The following is a 19,924-nucleotide window of genomic DNA, read 5'->3' as shown; positions in this document are numbered from 1 at the left end:
ACTTCCGACTTCAACTGTATGTGTACCAGAAGTCCTGATACTGTTTATTACACAGATCCACAACAAATTTGAAAACAAGCCCAATTTAGATAAACTCCCATATCTATTGGGTGAAATACCAGTGTGCCATCACAGTAGCAAGATTTGTGACCTGTTGCCACATGTTTATTTATTTTCCCTTTTCTACTTTAACTATTTGCACATACTATAACATTTGTAATGTCTTGATTCTTTTGAAAGCTTTTGTGAGTGCAATGTTTACTGTAAATTTTTGTTTATTTCACTTTTGTTTATTATCTAGTTCACTTGCTTTGGCAATGTTAACATATGTTTCCCATGCCAATAAAGCTTTGAAATGAGAGAGATTTCTGTGATGTTTATCTCTCTGTAGATGACCGGTTCCCTCCAGATGCTACAGTGGAGTTTATCTTCTCCTACAGCCCTGAGAAAATGAAAGGTACTGCTCGTTTGTGTGCACGCAACATACTTATTGTTTTTATACGTACGTGCGTGCGTGTTATATCTTACGTCTCTCTCTTCACAGGGCGAGAGTACCGTAAGAATGACCCCTCTGTTACAGTGGACTACAGCACTTCAGACCCTGTGGTGCGCTGGGACTCATATGAGAACTTCAACCTTCACCACCAGGATAGCATTGAGGGTAAGGGTGAGAAGCGCGCACACACTATATCACACACACACACATAAACCTATACCACCAGGACACCTCAGCGAGAACACACACACTCACAGCTAACCCTGTATCCCTCTCTAATTGTCAGACATCTCCCACACGCGGGGCCCCCTGGATGGCAGTCTGTACGCCCAGGTGAAGAAGCGTCGGGGCCCGGGCTCTGTCGGTGCCTCTGGGGCCTCTCCCAACGGATGCCCCCCAAGCAGCCCCACAAACAAGCCCCCTTCCCAGGCCCAGCCTCAAACCCAGCCCCTTTCCCTCAGCTCCGACTCGGGGCACTCCTCCACCCCCTCGGAACACCTGGAGGAACCCCCTCCTCGCCCCCTGTCCCGTCTGGAGAAAGAGAAGAAAGAGATGGCCTGTCCTCTGAGGAGGATAGAGGGGGAGGGCGAAGAGAGGGAAAGGGCGAGGCAGAGGGACAGGGAGACGGCCATTTTGGATGACAGAGAGTCTGTGCCGGACAGAGGGTCGAGGCGGGAGCAGCGCTCATGTTGCGTTCGAGCTGGCCACGGTCCGAGATGTCAGAGGTGTGGGGAGGCACCGAGTTGGGAGAGGGTGAAAGAGAGGGAGCCATGCCTTGCAAATGGACATTATATGGACCGCTGTAACAGAACCAAGGGGAATCCAAAGAGCCGAACGCTACCCGCCTTACCCTCCCAGCAGCCTGCGTCTCCTCGCCCTCTCTCGCCCCACCTGGACTTGTGCCATCGCCATAGCGCCCATCCCCTGCCCGAGTTGCCTTGGGAACACCCCCGGCCCCCCTTACCCTGTCTCCATCGCCCCTGCTACCCCTACCCCGCTCCTGAACAGATCCACCCACACGCCCACACCCTCCCAGCCTCCAATAGGGTCTTCTGCGGTGGGGAGGAATGTCAGCTCTTTCATTACCCCGCCCACGCCCCCCTTTCCCCTCATCTCTCCCACCAATCGCTGCCCTCCAGTCCATATAGGGAGATGTTTTTCAGACCGGCGGCTCCTCCCCCTGGTGGCTGCCCATGTCGGGACTGCACCTGCAGGCGAGGGCACCAATCGGCTTCAGCCAGAGCCTTCCACCTGCTGCGCCCGGACCAACCAGAGAGCCCACACTGGGCTCGAGGGCGGGACTCTGAGCTGTGGGACAGGGAGGCTGGGCTGAGGCGGGGGAGGGAGGGGCCTTCTCAGCTTTGGGAGGCGGAGAATCTATGGGGGGCAGAGCGAGAGGCAGAAATTTGGCAGCGTTCAGTGGGAGGGATGTCGTCCTATAGAGGCCATCACTCCCCTCTGGGTCAAGGTTACGACCCTTCTGTTTTCCTGCTAGGCCCTAACCTGCCTGGGTATCCCAGCCCCCACCCCCTCCTGGACAGCCCCCGTGGCAGCAGTGGGTACCACACCCCTCAACCCCCCCTACACTCCTGCCCCTGCGAGCCCTACCAGCAGGTCTCCCCCTTGGAGTGCCACGGGAGCCGGGGGTACGCCTCGGGATACCAGTCCGGGTCTGCCTCACCCCTGCCCCCTGGTGGCACAAACTCTGGTGCCTCCCCCTCGGAACCACCCACCGACCGGCAGCAACAGACTGATGGACACACTGGTAAGTGCATAATACAGGTACTGTATTATGCAGATGTTTACACTAGACGGATCAGATCTAACTGGACCTTCTTTCTCTTACCCTCCCTCTCTCATTTACTCTCCCCTCTCTCATTTACTCTCCCTCCCTCGTTTTCTCTCTCTCACTCATTCTAGGTGTGTCCGTGGTGGTGCAGAACAGTGTGGGTATGGAGGACTCTTCCCAGGGGTCATTGGGGCAAGCAAAGTTTGACGGACAGCCCGCTTGCCCCACCCCCTTATCAGACTCTGATCCAGACTACACAACTATCACCAGCGGCCCTGCACACAGTGAAGACGGGTGGGTAACCCTCAACCAAAACATTTTATTTTACAGCTATTCTTAAATAAAAAAAAAAAAAAACGTTTTGTAGATACTTTAAGTTGATTTGGGCATTTAATTTGTTCGACATTTGTAACTTAATAGATGCTAGTTAGCCTGCAGTGAACACTTACATCTAAGCTAAGATAAATGACTAAACTACAGTAGGGATCAGTTTCTTTTCTGCACATGCATCTTTCTTTCGATGCAAAACCCACCACTGGTGTGCGTGGCTAAAGAGCTCTATTTTAATTTACTTCACTGGTCCTGGGGCCCTTGTTAAGGTCAATGGAATCATGTCTAGTACCAGGACATTTTAGCCCCAAAATCTGGTTGCCTCTGCTAAGAGGCTGAAACTTGGCCGCAAGTGGATCTTCCAGCAAGACAATAGCCCCAAGCACACATCAAAAGCCACAAAGAAATTGACTACAAAATAAACATTTTGCAATGTCTCTGGACTTGAACCCCATTGAAACCCTGTGGTTTGAATTGAAGAGGGCAGTCCATAAGCATAGGTGGAAGATATCAAGGATCTGGGAAGATTCTGTTTGGAGGAATGGTCTAAGATCACTCCCAAAGTGTTCTCCAATCTCATACAACATTTGAGAAAAATACTCTGACCCCTTGTCCTCTCAAGGTGAGGTGTTGAAAACAGGGGTGCCAATCATTTTTACCCATATGTTTTTGAGAGAAAATAAATATTACTTGTTAAGCACAATATCTTGCTCTGTGCAATTGTATTAGTATAAAACAACATAATTTCAAAATGTTTTTGACCATACAATATAGCTCAGTATTTTATTTATTTTATACAGTATTTTTTGCTCATCTTTATCAAGGGTGCCAATATATTTTGAACTGACTGTGATGCTATAACGTGATGTACTGTATGCTGGACGGGCAATGACGGCCAGGCATTTAATGATTACTGTGACCCTGAAGTCAATACATTACAACTGGCAATGCCACTTGTCCTTGAAATATATTTCACCTTATATAATAATTAAAGAATACAAACATTTTGGATATCAGTCTTTCTTTTTAAATTCGGTTTTATCACAAAACAATTTTTTTTGTATTTACAAATACTATGTTCCCTGTACTGTTGGCATTTCCCTGTACTGTGTCATCACGTACATCTTCTACGTTGGCTTTAGTACTTTTTAAATGTGTCAATGAGTAGAAACTAACATTCTAATGTCTCTGCTCTAGTGAGAAGAAGCAAGATGAAGAGAAGATGTGTGACCCCACCGAGGGTTCCACCCGGAGTCCTCCAGCAGGCCCCCAGGAGCCAAGTCAAGGGCCCCAGCAGACAAAGTCCCTCAGTGTGGCCCCAGTGTCTGATGCCTCAGCCTCCCACTCCACCACGCGGGAGCCTAACAGCAACAGTAGCACACCAGAAACCGAATGGACACTGCCGAATGGACACTCCACAACACCACAAACGTTGGTGGAGACACAAAACCAAGATGACATCTCTTCTTCTAAAGAGATCATACAGATGCCGAATGAACGTGTAAACCCTACTGGCTCAACGCAAGTGCACACTGTAAGTGTGCATCCACCTTCAACTACAGGTGAAGATGGAGAATTGAAGGTTGTAGAGAGTGAAACAGAGGGGTCTAGCGGAACTGAGATGTCCACTCAGGCCGCCTCCGTCCCGAGCCCAAGGCATTCATTTGGCCCAGTCCAAGTGCAACTCAATGGCACCGCTCTCCCCAGTGACTCCCCCCTGTCAGAAAAGGACAGTGGCACATCCCTGACCCCTTGTTCCAGCCCCAGCTCTGTCCCTTCCTCTCCGCATCTTTACATTGGCTCCCCAGAGCGACGTCCCTCCCCTCAGCCCTCTCCATTGGCCACGGACCCAGCTGGGCAAAGACTGACCCATGTGAGTGACAGCGACCCCAAACCCCCGTCGCCTGTCCCAGATGGGTACAGCACCCCAACCTTTCCCCTGGCGTCCTATTACTACCCTCTACTCAACGTGCCACATGTCCCCTACTCGGGCTACACCGCCGTCACCATCCCCGCCACCCAGCCCCCGCTCCCCGAAAAGAGGCGCCTGTCCTCCATGCCAGGGTCCCCCAACGGTTACGGCTCACAGTCTCTTCTCAGGGCCTCCCTGGATGCCATCGGACCCATGGGTCTCTCTCCCCAGCCCAGCCTCCTCCAGGTCACTTTCTCACCATCGGTGGGGGAGCTCCCCGCATCTGTCAGACGAGGACTGGCACACCCTGGTGTCAGAGAGGAGGTGGTGGAGAGCAGCAAGGTCAATGCCAAGTTTGTCCAGGACAGCTCCAAGTTCTGGTACAAGCCTAGCATCTCAAGAGACCAAGGTAAGGGTGCAGGCCTCTTCTGAGGTTTTGAAGGGTCTCACTTTATTTTCGATAGTCCCCAACACATGATCTAGTGTCAATTGAAACTGTTTATATGGAAACATCTGGTACTATATTATCTTGGGTTGAGAAACACTGTTGTAGTGTATATTTTCTAAATTAAAGTCTTCGTAACTAATTTCTTCCATAATACGTGTTTCTTTTCCCTCCATGTAGCCATCGCTGTGTTGAAGGACAAGGAGCCAGGGTCCTTCCTGATCAGGGACAGTAACTCCTTCCAAGGGGCCTACGGCCTGGCCCTCAAGGTGGCCAGCCATCTTTCAAACAACGTCAACAACGCTTGCAGTAAATTCAATTAATATTTATTGTTCCCAAAAGGCAAAGTTCATGATTTTGGTTCATGTAACAGTTTACTAACTTTGTACTGTTTTGCTTTATCATAATTTAATTTTGTTGAAAGATTAAGCTAAATAAAGGGTGATCGTTCTTATTGGGCAATGCCAATTGTGCACTACTTATGGCCAGCATAGTTTTTCTTGATACTATGGCAAGGTGTTGTCTTCTACAACTACCTAGCATTCATTGAGGTCTCCCTCTCCCTCTTCTCTCTCCCTCCTCTCATTCTTTCTCTCTCCCTCCCTATCCCCCCCGCTTTCTCTTCCTTCCTCCCTCCTTTTCTCTGTCTGTCTCAGTCGATTCTCAGGCGCAGCTGGTCAGACATTTCCTCATAGAGACGGGCTCGCGGGGGGTCAAGATAAAGGGCTGTCAGAACGAGTCCTATTTCGGTGAGTCCTATTTCCATCCTGCAGATGTCGCTGTTGGCCTCACATTTACGTCAATCATTGCTCTATCGTTCACTGCAGACCCAAACCGTAGACCTACCGTGCTGGCTCAGATATTTTCAGTTGACATTGTCTTCACAGCACGGTTCCAGCAACTATGGTGGATGCATAACCAGGCCAGCGCAGTACAGCTCTACTCGACTCAGTAGTGTAAAATGGCCCCGAGGGGATGGCTGCCGTTTTACGGGCTCTTAACCAACTGTGCTATTTTGCATGTTTTTTCGCATTGTTTAAAACTGATTTATTTTGTATTTGTACTTTAACGAGCCTGAAGGATATACTGCTTTCTCGAGACCAGGCCCAAACCCCGGTCATTTGCGTGAAGAATGGAGAAAAGGGGGGTGGAGGTCGGGCTGCCTTCTGAGAATTCGTTGGCGAGTGAGTAAACTCCCACTACCATCAGTACTATTGGCCAACGTGCAATCACGGGAAAATCAAATTGATGATCTACGATTAAGAATATCCTACGTTTCACCGAGTCGTGGCTGAACGACGACACGGATACTATAGAGCTGGCTGGGCATTCTGTGCATCGGCAGGACAGAGGAGCTACGTCTGCTAAGACGAGGGGCGGGGTGTGTGTCTATTTGTAAATAACAGCTGGTGCGCTATTTCTAATATAAAAGAAGTCCTGAGGTAGAGTACCTCATGATAAGCTGTAGACCACACTATCTACCAAGAGAGTTCTCATCTATATTATTTGTAGCCGTCTATTTACCACCACAAACCGATGCTGGCACTAAGACCGCACTCAACGAGCTGTATAAGACCATAAGCAAACAAGAAAATGCTCATCCAGAAGCGGCGCTCCTAGTGGCCGGGGACTTTAATGCAGGCAAACTTATATCCGTTTTACCAAATTTCTACCTTCATGTCACATGTGCAACCAGAGGGGGGAAAAAAACTCGAGACCACCTTTACTCCACACACAGAGACGTGTACAAAGCTCTCCCTCACCCTCCATTTGGCAAATCTGACCATAATTCTATCCACCTGATTCCTGCTTACAAGCTAAAACTAAAGCAGGAAGTACCAGTGACTCGCTCAATACGGAAGTGGTCAGATGACACGGATGCTACGTTACAGGACTGTGTTGCTAGCCAAGACTGGAATATGTTCCGAGATTCATCCAATGGCATTGAGGACCATACCACCTGTCCACCGGCTTCATTAATAAGTGCATCGACAACATTGTCCCCACAGTGACCGTACATTCAAATCCAACCAGAAGTCATGGATTACAGGGAACATCCGCTCAGAGCTAAAGGCTAGAGCTGCCGCTTTCAAGGAGCGGGACACTAATCTGGAAGCTTAGAAGAAATACCACTACACCCTCAGACGAACCATCAAACAGGCAAAGCATCAATACAGGACTAAGATTGAATCCTACTACACCGGCTCTGACGCTCGTCGGATGTGGCAGGGCTTGCAAACTATTACAGACTACAAAGGGAAACCCAGCCGCGAGCTGCCCAGTGACACGAGCCTACCAGACGAGGTAAATGCCCTTTATGCTCGCTTCGAGGCAAGCAAGGCTGAAGCATGCATGAGAGCACCAACCGTTCCGGAAAACTGCGTGATCACGCTCTCGGTAGCCAATGTGAACAAGACCTTTAAACAAGTAAACATTCACAAAGCTGCAGGGCCAGACAGATTACCAGGTACGTGTACTCAAAGCATACGCGGACCAACTGGCAAGTGTCTACACTGACATTTTCAACCTCTCCCTGACCGAGTCTATAAAATCTACATGTTTCAAGCAGACCACCATAGTCTCTGTGCCCAAGTAAGCGAAGGTAACCTGCCTAAATGATTACCGCCCCGTAGCACTCACGTCGGTAGCCATAAAGTGCTTTGAAAAGCTGGTCATGGGTCACATCAACACCATCATCCCGGAAACCCTAGACCCACTCCAATTTGCATACCGCCCCAACAGATCCACAGATGATGCAATCTCAATCGCACTCCACACTGCCCTTTCCCACCTGGACAAAAGGAACACCTATGTGAGAAAGCTATTCATTGACTAAAGCATAGCATTCAACACCATAGTGCCCACAAAGCTAAGGACCATGGGTCTAAACACCTCCCTATGCAACTGCTTCCTGGACTTCCTGGCGGGTAGGCAACAACACATCTGCCACGCTGATCCTCAACACCGGGACCCCTCAGGGGTGCGTGCTTAGTCCCCTCCTGTACTCCCTTTTCACCCACAACTGTGTGGCCAACACCATCATTTGCTGACGATCGACAACGATGAGACAGCCTATAGGGAGGAGGTCAGAGACCTGGCAGTGGTGCCAGGTCAACAACCTCTCCCTCAATGTGAGGAAGACAAAGGAGCTGATCGTGTACTACAGGAAAATGCGGGCCGAACAGGCCCCCATTAACATTGACGGGGCTGTTGTGGAGGGGGTTAAGAGTTTCAAGTTCCTTGGTGTCCACCAACTAACTAACATGGTCCAACCACACCAAGACAGTTGTGAAGAGGGCACGACAACACCTTTTCCTCAGGAGATTGAAAAGATTTGGCATGACTCCCCAGATCCTCAAAATTCTACAGCATGCACCATCGAGAGCATCCTGACCGGTTGCATCACCACCTGGTATGGCAACTGCTCGGCATCTGACCGTAAGGCGCTACAGAGGGTAGTGCGTACGGCCCAGTACATCACCGGGGTCAAGCTTCCTACCATCCAGGACCTATATACTAGGCGGTGTCAGAGGAAGGCCAAACAATTGTCAGTCACCCAAGTCAAAAACTGTGTTTGAATACTCATATTACCCATACTGACCATACTATTTGTGACGTGAATTGAGTATATATTATGCTTATTTGTCATAGTAAGAATGCCAAACCTTCCCGGATGTCGTACATTCACCAAAAGATGAAGTAAACACGCAGATTTCCGTACTTCGGGAAATGGGCGTGGCTTCACATCGTTTTCAGATTGAAAAAATCTGACAAAATGTTGAGCAATGTAATCAGGTAATTACTTTTCAAATAAATTACCTTACACGTTATGTTGGCTGACAATTTTTTAGCTACGCTGTCATTACGAACCATATACCATATCATTACAGCAGTATGTACCGGTATGTTAGCTAGCTACCTATCGTTAGTTGGCTACTTAAACAGCAAACTTGCCAGTATATAAACTATAGGCTATCTAACTACCCAACGTTTATTGACTTTATTATTCCCGTCTTTCTTAGCTAAATTGTGTAGTCGTTGTGGGTTCTCAATGGACATTTGGGTACTTTCATAAATTCGTTTTGGCTATCTTCTCCGATTTCAGAGCACTTTTGCCTGAGTGTACCAGAGACAGATTAATGAATTTATGAGCGCTCAACACCAGTTGGATAAGGCTGGTGTCAGTTAACGTCGGCAAAAAAAGCGTAATTAAATTGTTGCGAGCAACACAGTCACCAACGCTCTGTGTAGCATGAAAACAGCCTAACCAGCATCGTTAAGGCGAGTAAAATAGTCAGAGTGGTCACTCTCATTTGTTTATGGAAGTAGCTAGCAAGCTAGCCAACGTTAGCTTGGGTGCTTGACTGCCGTGGTAAAGTCAGAACGCTCAAATCAACCCTACTCCTCGGCCCGAGCGCCCAGTGTGCGCTCCGAGAGCAAAACGCTCTGAATTTACAAACGGACAATCTGACAACGCTCTGAATTTACTAGCGCACTCTGGCACTACAGATTGAATTTCAGAACACACCCGAAGTCGTAAAATGTCTAACTAGTAATGCGTTATGCTAATTAGCTAGCAAGAGGTTGCATAGCAACAGCATCAACTTCCGGGAGACCGGCGAAGAGCTAGTATGCTCAACTGAAAGGATATTGTTCCGTTTACAGTATACTAAAATGAACATGGTATGTAGTATACAGTATGGGTATTTGAACACAGCTATAGACTGTAATCTTTGCTACCGCAAGGCAAGCGGTACCGGAGCGTCAAGTCTAGGACCAAAAGGCTTCTTAACAGCTTCTTCCCCCAAGCCATAAGACTGCTGAACAATTAATCAAATGGCCATCCGATCATTTACATTGACACCCGCCCCCTCCCTTTGTTTTTACACTGCTGCTACTCGCTGTTTATTATCTATGCATAGTCACTTTACCTAATCACCTTACCCCTACCTAAATGTACAAAATAACTCTACTGACCTTTACCCCCGCAGAATGACTCGGTATCGGTACCCCCTGTATATAGACTCGTTAGTGTTTTTTGTATTGTCACGTTTTATTTTATTCGTTTTACTTTAGTTTATTTAGTAAATATTTTCTTAACTCTTTCTTGAACTGCATTGTTGGATAAGGGCTTGTAAGTATGCATTTCACGGTAAGGTACCTGCTGTATTCGGAGCAAGTGACAAATTTGATTTGATTTATTGTGAAAATGGGAACTTCCCTTCCTCGTCTCCTCTCCTTTACCTGTGTTGATCTGATATGCGTATGTGTTTTAGGAAGTTTATCTGCCTTAGTGTACCAGCACTCCATCACTCCTATCTCCCTGCCATGTGCCCTGTGCATCCCAGAGAAAGGTAAATCCCTATATGTTTCAAAGGAGTCACTTTTTATCTAACAATATGGGGCAGATACTACATGTGTATATCAATAGTGCATAGGCAATATGTGTGCACTACACGATATACAATTTACAGAAAGTGTACGGGGTGCATGTAAAGTGTGTAATGGGAGTGTGTTATGTGTTTGTTTGTGTTGTGTATGTATGTACACAGTGTTTGCATGGTTTTAAGGTGCGCCATGGGAAAATGTTGTCCTAACGTTGTCACTGTGTTCCAGATCTGGTTGGAGAACTGCAGGAGATGCATAGTGCCAGCAACACCAGTACTGCAGCGGACCTCCTCAAACAGGGCGCAGGTGAGAGAGTTAAAAGTTCAAGTGTCAAATACAGCTGTAATGCAGGCTTTCGCCAGTAGTGGTTGCTCAAGGTACCTGAATCACCACAGAGAGATAGGAAAACAGTGTGGAATGCTAGCATGATTTAGCAAATATACCCACCCCATTTACATCAATCCACACTCACTGTCTATCATTGCATTAAGCTCGGCAAGCTCCTCTCAAGTTAGATTTGCCGTGTGTAGGTGTGACATGACCAATTCCATCTTTAAATACGGCTCATGTTAATCCATGGAAATCCATCATTCCTAATCTCCCTCCCTCTCTCTCCCTAACATCTCTCTCCCTCCCCCTCTTTCTCTCCCCCTCTTTCCATCCCTATCTCCCTCCAGCCTGTAACGTACTCTACCTGAACTCTGTGGAGACAGAGTCACTGACCGGGCCTCAGGCTGTCTCCAAGGCGACCAGGTGCACTCTGACCCAGAGTCCTCGGCCCACAGCCACAGTGGTCCACTTCAAAGTGTCCACTCAGGGTATCACGCTGACCGACAGCCAGAGAAGGTGTGTACTACCTGGTTTCAGATTATGCCTACACCTGCCTAACCTAGTCTGTTTACATCCAAAATCAAAAACTTTTTTTGTCACATGCTTTGGAAACAAAAGGTGTAGACTAACAGTGAAATGCTTACTAAAGGGTCCTTCCCAGCAATGCAGAGAAAATATATATATAAATAATAGAAAATTAGAAAAAGAATAACACAAGGAATAAATACAAAATGAGTAACGATAACTTTGCTATATACACGGGGTACCAGTACCGACGTAGATATGTACATACACTACATGACCAAAAGTATGTGGGCACCTGCTCCTCAAACATCTCATTCCAAAATCATGGGCATTAATATGGAGTTGATCCCCTCTTTGCTGCTATAACTCGACAATATCCTGTGAAATGGCAGAGCGTGAAATTCAAAAAGAAATAAATATAAAAAATATTTAACTTTCATACATTCACATTCGCAATACACCAAACTAAAGCTTAACTTCTTGTTAATCTAGCCATCGTGTCAGATTTCAAAAAGGCTTTATGGCGAAAGCACACCAAGCGATTATGTTAGGTCAGCAGCCATTTTCCAGCCAAAGAAAGGAGTCACAAAAAGCAGAAATAGAGATAAAATGAATCACTAACCTTTGATGATCTTCATCAATGGCACTTATAGGACTTCATGTTACACAATACATGTATGTTTTGTTCGATAAAGTTCATATTTATATCCAAAAATCTCAGTTTACATTGGCGCGTTATGTTCGGTAATGTTTTGACTACAAAACTCCGGCGAATTTGCAGAGAGCCACATCAATTTACAGAAATACTTATAAACTTTGATGAAATATACAAGTGTTATGCATTGGATTAAACATTAACTTCTCCTTAACCTGTTGGTGATGGGGTGCAGTATTTGCACGGCCGGATAAAAAACGTACCCGATTTAATCTGGTTACTACTCCTGCCCAGTAACTAGAATATGCATATAATTATTGGCTTTGGATAGAAAACACCCTAAAGTTTCTAAAACTGTTTGAATGGTGTCTGTGAGTATAACAGAACTCATATGGCAGGCAAAAACCTGAGAAGATTCCTTACAGGAAGTGGCCTGTCTGACCATTCCTTGAGCTTCTTGACTCTGTTTATTGAAGACTGAGGATCTTTGCTGTAACGTGACACTTCCTACGGCTCCCATAGGCTCTCAGAAGGCGGGAAAAAGCTGAATGATGTAATTCCAGCCCCAGGCTGAAACACATTAGCGCTTTTGGCAAGTGCTCTATCAGAGGATAATGGGCTGAGGCGCGTGTACGAGTCGACCCCATGTTTTTATTTTCGTTCGTCTCTGAACCTAAACACAGATTCCCGGTCTGAATATTATTGCTTTTTTACGCGAAAAATGGCATAAAAATTGATTTTAAACAGCGGTTGACATGCTTCGAAGTACTGTAATGGAATATTTCAAAAAAAATTGTCACGAAATGCGTCGTGCGCGTAACCCTTATTTACCCTTTCGGATAGTGTTTTGAACGCACGAACAAAACGCCGCTATTTGGGTATAACTATGGATTATTTGGGACCAAACCAACATTTGTTGTTGAAGTAGAAGTCCTGGGAGTGCATTCTGATGAAGAACACCAAAGGTGATAACATTTTTCTTATAGTAAATCTGACTTTGGTGAGTGCTAAACTTGCTGGATGTCTAAATAGCTAGCCCTGTGATGCCGGGCTATCTACTCAGAATATTGCAAAATGTGCTTTCACCGAAAAGCTATTTTAAAATCGGACATATCGAGTGCATAGAGGAGTTCTGTATCTATAATTCTTAAAATAATTGTTATGCTTTTTGTGAACGTTTATCGTGAGTAATTTAGTAAATGTTTAGTAAATTCACTGGAAGTTTGCGGGGGGTATGCTAGTTCTGAACGTCACATGCTAATGTAAAAAGCTGTTTTTTGATATAAATATGAACTTGATTGAACAAAACATGCATGTATTGTATAACATAATGTCCTAGGTGTGTCATCTGATGAAGATCATCAAAGGTTAGTGCTGCATTTAGCTGTGGTTTGGGTTTATGTGACATTATATGCTAGCTTGAAAAATGGGTGTCTGATTATTTCTGGCTGGGTACTCTGCTGACATAATCTAATGTTTTGCTTTCGTTGTAAAGCCTTTTTGAAATCGGACAGTGTGGTTAGATTAACGAGAGTCTTGTCTTTAAAATGGTGTAAAATAGTCATATGTTTGAGAAATTGAAGTAATGGCATTTCTAAGGTATTTGAATAACGTGCCACAGGATTCCACTGGCTGTTACGTAGGTGGGACGATTTCGTCCCGCCGACCCTAGAGAGGTTAATGCAACCGCTCTGTCAGATTTCAAAACAGTTTCACGGCAAAAGCACACCATGCCATAATCTGAGTACAGCGCTCAGCCACCAAAACAAGCCATACAGATAGCCGCCATGTTGTGGAGTCAACAAAAGTCAGAAATGGCGTTATAAATATTCACTTACCTTTGATCTTCATCGGAATGCACTCCCAGGAATCCCAGTTCCACAATAAATGTTTGTTTTGTTCGATAAAGTTCATCTTTATGTCCAAATACCTCCTTTTTGTTCGCGCGTTTAGCTCACTAATCCAAATGCACAAGGCGCGAGCACTAAGTCCAGACGAAAAGTCAAAAAAGTTCCATTACAGTTCGTAGAAACATGTCAAACGATGTATATAATCAATCTTTAGGATGTTTTTATCATAAATCTTAAATAATATTCCAACCGGACAATTCCTTTGTCTTTAGAAAGGAAAGGGAACGGAGCTCGCGCGATCAATAACTAAAGGCTTTCTGCTGAGCCACCTGCTTAGCCTCTATGGGACCGGCGGGACGAATTCGTCCCACCTACGTAACAGCCACTGCCAGCCTGTGGCGCGATTTTCAAAATCTTCAAAATCCTATTACTTCAATTTCTCAAACATATGACTATTTTACAGCCATTTAAAGATAAGACTCTCGTTAATCTAACCACACTGTCCGATTTCAAAAAGGCTTTACAACGAAAGCAAAACATTAGATTATGTCAGCAGAGTACCAAGCCAGAAATAATCAGACACCCATTTTTCAAGCCAGCATATAATGTCACCAAAACCCAGAAGACAGCTAAATGCAGCACTCACCTTTGATGATCTTCATCAGATGACAACCCTAGGACATTATGTTATACAATACATGCATGTTTTGTTCAATCAAGTTCATATTTATATCAAAAACCAGCTTTTTACATTAGCATGTGACGTTCAGAACTAGCATACCCCCGCAAACTTACGGGGAATACGCTAACATTTTACTAAATTACTCACGATAAACGTTCACAAAAAGCATAACAATTATTTTAAGAATTATAGATACAGACCTCCTCTATGCACTCGATATGTCCGATTTTAAAATAGCTTTTTGGTGAAAGCACATTTTGCAATATTCTAAGTACATAGCCCAGGCATCACGGGCTCGCTATTTAGACACCCGGCAAGTTTAGCACTCACCATAATCATATTTACTATTATAAAAATGTCATTACCTTTTGTTGTCTTCGTCAGAATGCACACCCAGGACGTCTACTTCAATAACAAATGTTGGTTTGGTCCAAAATAATCCATCGTTATATCCGAATAGCGGCGTTTTGTTCGTATGCGTTCCAGACACTATCCGAAATAGTAAAGAAGTGTCGCGCGCTTGGCGCAATTCCTGACAATAAAATTCAAAGTATTCCATTGCCGTACGTCGAAGCATGTCAACCGCTGTTTAAAATCAATTTTTACGTCATTTTTCTCGTAGAAAAGCGATAAAATTCCGACAGGGAATCTCCTTTTCGGCAAACAGAGGAAAAAATCCCAAAGGCGGGGGCGGTCGGGGTCACGCGCATAAGCTAGTGTCTCTTGATGGGCCACTTGAGAAAGGCGATAATGTGTTTCAGCCTGGGGCTGGAATGACGACATTCTCTTTTTTCCCGGGCTCTGAGAGCCTATGGACGACGTGGGAAGTGTCACGTTAGAGCAGAGATCCTTAGTAAATGATAGAGATGGCAAAGAAGTTCCAGAAATGGTCAGACAGGCCACTTCCTGTAAAGGAATCTCTCAGGTTTTGACCTGCCATTTGAGTTCTGTTATACTCACAGACACCATTCAAACAGTTTTAGAAAATTTAGGGTGTTTTCTATCCATATGTAATAAGTATATGCATATTCTAGTTACTGAGTAGGAGTGGTAACCAGATTAAATCGGGTATGTTTTTTATCCAGCCGTGTCAATGCTGCCCCCTAGCCCTAACAGGTTAGAGGTGTCTTATTTGCTCCCCTTTCACAATAGAAGCCTGAAACAATGTTCTAAAGACTGTTGACATCTAGTGGAAGCCTTAGGAAGTGCAATCTGACCCCATTTACACTGTATATTGTATAGGCAATCACTTGAAAAACTACAAACCTCAGATTTCCCACTTCCTGGTTGGATTTTTCTCAGGTTTTCGCCTGCCATATGAGATATGTTATGCTCACAGACATCATTCAAACCGTTTTAGAAACTTCAGTGTTTTCTATCCAAATCTACTAATAATATGCATATCCTAGCTTCTGGGTCTGAGTAGCAGGCAGTTTACTCTGGGCACGCTTTTCATCCGAACGTGAAAATACTGCCCCCTAGCCCAAAGAGGATAACAGCCTCCACTCTTCTGGGAAGGCATTCCACTAGACATTGGAGCATTGTTGCAGGGGCTTGCTTCCATTCAGCCACTAGAGCATTAGTCTGGTCAGGCACCGATGTTGGGTAATTAGGCCTGGCTCACAGTCGGCGTTCCAATTCATCCCAAAGGTGTTCATTGGGGTTGAGTTCACGGCTCTGCAGGCCAGTCAAGGTCTTCCACACCGAACTCGGCAAACAATTTCTGTATGGACCTCGCTTTGTGCATGGGGGCATTGTCATGCTGAAACAGGAAAGGGCCTTCCCCAAACTGTTGCCACGAAGTTGTAAGCACAGAATCGTCGAGAATGTCATTGTCTGCTGTAGCGTTCTCCCTTCACTAGAATTAAGGGTGCTAGACCGAACCATGAAAAACAGCCCCACACCATTATTCCTCCTCGACCAAACTTTACAGTTAGCACTATGCTTTTGGGCAGGTAGCGTTCTCCTGGCATCTGCCAAACCCAGATTCGCCCGTTGGACAGCCAGATGGTGAAGCTTCATTCATCACTCCAGAGAACACGTGTCCAATGGCGGAGTGCTTTACACCACTCCAGCCGACGCTTGAAATTGCACATGGGGATCTTAGTGCGGCTGCTCGGCCATGGAAACCCATAACATGAAGCTCCCAACTAACAGTTTATTGTGCTGACGTTGCTTCCAGAGGCAGTTTGGAACTCGGTAGTGAGTGTTGCAACCGAGGACGGGCGATTTTTACGTTCTGCACGCTTCAGCACTCTGCAATCCCGTTCTGTGAGCTTGTTGTTGCTCCTAGATGTTTCCACAGCACTTACAGTTGACTGGGGCAGCTACAGCAGGGCAGAAATTTGACGAACTAACTTGTTGGAAAGGTGGCATCCTATGACGGTACCACATTGAAAGTCACTGAGCTCTTCAGTAAGGCCATTCTACTGCCAATGTTTGTCTATGGAGATTACATGGCTGTGTGCTCAATTTTATACACCTGTCAGCAACGGGTGTGGCTGAAATAGCCGAATCCACTAATTTGAAGGGGTGTCCACAGTAACAGCAACTTATGTGATGAGTCAAGAGTTAGTGCAAAAAGGGTCAATGCAGATAGTAAGTGCCAGAATCGGTTTGTTGTGGTAAATAGACGGCTCCGAAAAATATAGATGAAAACTCTCTTGGTAAATAGCATGGTCTACAGCTTATCGTGAGGTGTTCTAACTCAGGCGGGCAGAACCTCAAGACATCCTTAAGATTAGAGATTGCGCACCAGCTGTTTTTATCCTCTTTGGGTTAGGGGGCGGTATTTTGACATCCGGATGAAAAGCTTGCCCAAAGTAAACTGCCTGCAACTCAGGCCCAGAAGCTAGGATATGCATATAATTGGTAGATTTGGATAGAAAACACTAAAGTTTCTAACACTGTTAAAATAATGTCTGTGAGTATAACAGAACTGAAATGGCAGGAGAAACCCCGAGGACAAACCATCCCAAAAAAATAAGAAATTCAGCATAACACTGATTCCAATAGCTGGCACTTTTATTATAGGGCGAAATCCTCCCTGATTGCAGTTCCTAGGGCTACCACTAGATACATTTTTACATTTTAGTCATTTAACAGACGCTCTTATCCAGAGCGACTTACAGTAGTGAATGTATACATTTCATTTCATGCATTTAAATATATATTTTTTTTTTGTACTGGCCCCCTGTGGGAATCGAACCCACAACCCTGGCGTTGCACACACCATGCTGGCGTTGCAAACACCATGCTCTACCAACTGAGCCACAGGGAAGACTGTCAACAGTCTTTAGAAAGAGTTTCAAGCTGGTTTTTGGAAGAAGTTGTAGTTGTAGGGAGAAGTTGTAGTTTTTCTAAGTGGCTCCCATTTTGGCTGTAGTGTTTCCAAGCGTGTGGAGGAAAGCGCATTCTTTGTTATTTATCTCTGGTAAAGACACTAACGATTCTCCGTCTTAAATTTTATCGTTTATTTGCGTATTAGGGTACCTAAGGTTTGATTATAAACGTTGATTGACTTGTTTGGATAAGTTTATTGGTAACGTTTGGGATTCATTTTGAAGGAGGGAAATCGGTGGATTATTGACTGAAGCGCGCCAGCTAAACTGAGTTTTTATGGATATAAAGGACTTTATTGAACAAAAGGACCATTTGTAATGTAACTGAGACCTTTTGGAGTGCCAACAGAAGAAGATCTTCGAAGGTAAGACATATATTATATTGCTATTTCTGACTTTCGTGTCGCAACTGCCTGGTTGAAATATGATTTGTCATGCATTTGTATGCGGGGCGCTGTCCTCAGATAATCGCATGGTTTGCTTTCGCCGTAATGCCTTTTTGAAATCTGACACCTTGGCTGGATTAACAAGAAGTTAAGCTTTATTTTGATGTATAACATATATTTTCAAGAATGTTAAATATTTTAATTTAGTATTTTTGAATTTCATGCTCTGCAATTTAACCCGGATGTTGGCCAGGTGGGACGCTACCGTCCCACGTATCCGTAAGAAGTTTTTAACAGACACACACACACCCTCCCTTGAGTTTCCCTGACATTAGTTATTCAGATCATGTTGATAGGATAGTCTCGAGCCTGTAAAACGACCGCTATTCCATCCAACGCCATTCCAGGTCCTATGGCTATTGTATGTAGATAGATGTTTTGATTCCTGTGTTTCAAATCTTATCCAACTTTTTTAAAGTTTAAAGCTATTTAAAGTGATTTTAAACATAGTGTCAAAATACTTTTACATTATATTTTTCTGTCGCATGGAATTTCTTAGTGTACAGACTAACTTATGTTTATCATTGCTGGCGCCTATTCTCATTACTAACCAAATTCTTTATTTATTTTTCATGGAACTTTACATCTGTAAAGCTATCTTCTTGTTTAGGTATGCACACTATCATCCTCTGACTGTTTTTTTCCCCCATCTCTTTTTACTCAACTTTCATCCTTTCCTATCTTTTCCTCTGCAGACTATTTTTCAGGAGACACTACCCCATCAACAGTGTGACCTTTAGCAGCGTGGAGCCTCAGGACCAGAGGTGGGTCCAACGTCAGGCAAACGTTAGAGTAACCTTTAGACAACACATGGAACGATAGGTTCTGACACTGGCTTTATGCCTATATGCAACCGCTGTTACATAGACCGTGTTTCTATGTGAAAACCACCGAATGAACAGTGAAAAATGTGTTGCGCAAATACAGACCTTAAGGGTCTTTAGCTATGTTGCGAAGTTGACTTTATGTTTTGTCATTTCTAAACATTGCTTCATTTGGTAAACAGATATTGCATTGTAGTTTAGGGTTGGGGTCAATTCATCTCGTCAATGTTATTTCAAATCTAATTGATCCCAACCCTGCTGTGGCTAAATGTTGTAGGGTTGATAACTGTATTAACCCTGTATTGCACTATTATGACTGCTACAGCTTGAAGGGACTTCTATTAATGTTTCTAAATACTGGTACAGTATAAACCTGTTTGTGCAATGTGCAACTATAGTGTAATTTTTTCCAGTAAGTACAACAGCTGTAACTGTATGACTGCTCTTCTTGGTGTATTTGAGAAGCTCTATCTGTCTCGTGCATCCATGTGATTATCTAAGCCTTGCCTTTATGTCCCTGTCTCTGCCTGTCTGTCTGCTTCAGGTGGACTAATTCTGATAAGTCAAGCAAGTAAGTGCTTGTGTGTCTCTCTCTGCTTGTCTGTGTGTGTGGATAGCATTGTGTGTGTGTGCATGGCAATTTATCAATCAGTATCCTCTTTAATAAAATATTTTATCAAATTGATTCTTACATTGAATGATCCTTAAAAGATCATTAAAGTGAATATAAGTCAAGTGATGCCCCACAGTTTCTTCTCATATCTGTGATTCTCATTAGAAGAACACAATGAGCGCACTGAACAGGGAAGTCTGCTACCATCATAGATCTAAAAACAACAACCACAAAACCTGTTCTCTTTGATTCACCCGTCTGTTAATCTAGTCTCCTACTCCATCCTTTTTCTGGTCCC

General features: G+C 44.7%; 1 protein-coding gene across 11 annotated transcripts in view; it reads left to right on the top strand.

Moving 5' to 3' along the window:
- The window catches only part of LOC106565231 (tensin-2), a 102,445-nt gene that overhangs the window by 80,574 nt on the left and 1,947 nt on the right, over positions 1–19,924 (top strand). For 9 of the 11 annotated variants that reach the window (XR_006758011.1, XR_006758009.1, XR_006758010.1 and 6 more), the window contains 12 exons: positions 392–457; positions 545–661; positions 783–2,261; positions 2,417–2,579; positions 3,813–4,936; positions 5,153–5,281; positions 5,629–5,721; positions 10,249–10,326; positions 10,589–10,666; positions 11,038–11,206; positions 18,885–18,953; positions 19,558–19,584. Coding sequence is in view for 5 of the 11 variants with exons in the window: in XM_014132118.2 (XP_013987593.2) it covers positions 392–457; positions 545–661; positions 783–2,261; positions 2,417–2,579; positions 3,813–4,936; positions 5,153–5,281; positions 5,629–5,721; positions 10,249–10,326; positions 10,589–10,666; positions 11,038–11,206; positions 18,885–18,953; positions 19,558–19,584 (3,592 nt within the window). In the remaining 6 variants the exon portion in view is untranslated. The remainder of the gene's footprint in view (positions 1–391; positions 458–544; positions 662–782; positions 2,262–2,416; positions 2,580–3,812; positions 4,937–5,152; positions 5,282–5,628; positions 5,722–10,248; positions 10,327–10,588; positions 10,667–11,037; positions 11,207–18,884; positions 18,954–19,557; positions 19,585–19,924) is intronic. The other 2 variants (XR_006758012.1, XM_045691434.1) reach the window with 1 other exon arrangement.

This window comes from Salmo salar, chromosome ssa12, assembly GCF_905237065.1.
Source record: "Salmo salar chromosome ssa12, Ssal_v3.1, whole genome shotgun sequence".
NCBI lineage: Eukaryota > Metazoa > Chordata > Actinopteri > Salmoniformes > Salmonidae > Salmo > Salmo salar.
This window is presented reverse-complemented; position numbering and strand designations above follow the sequence as displayed.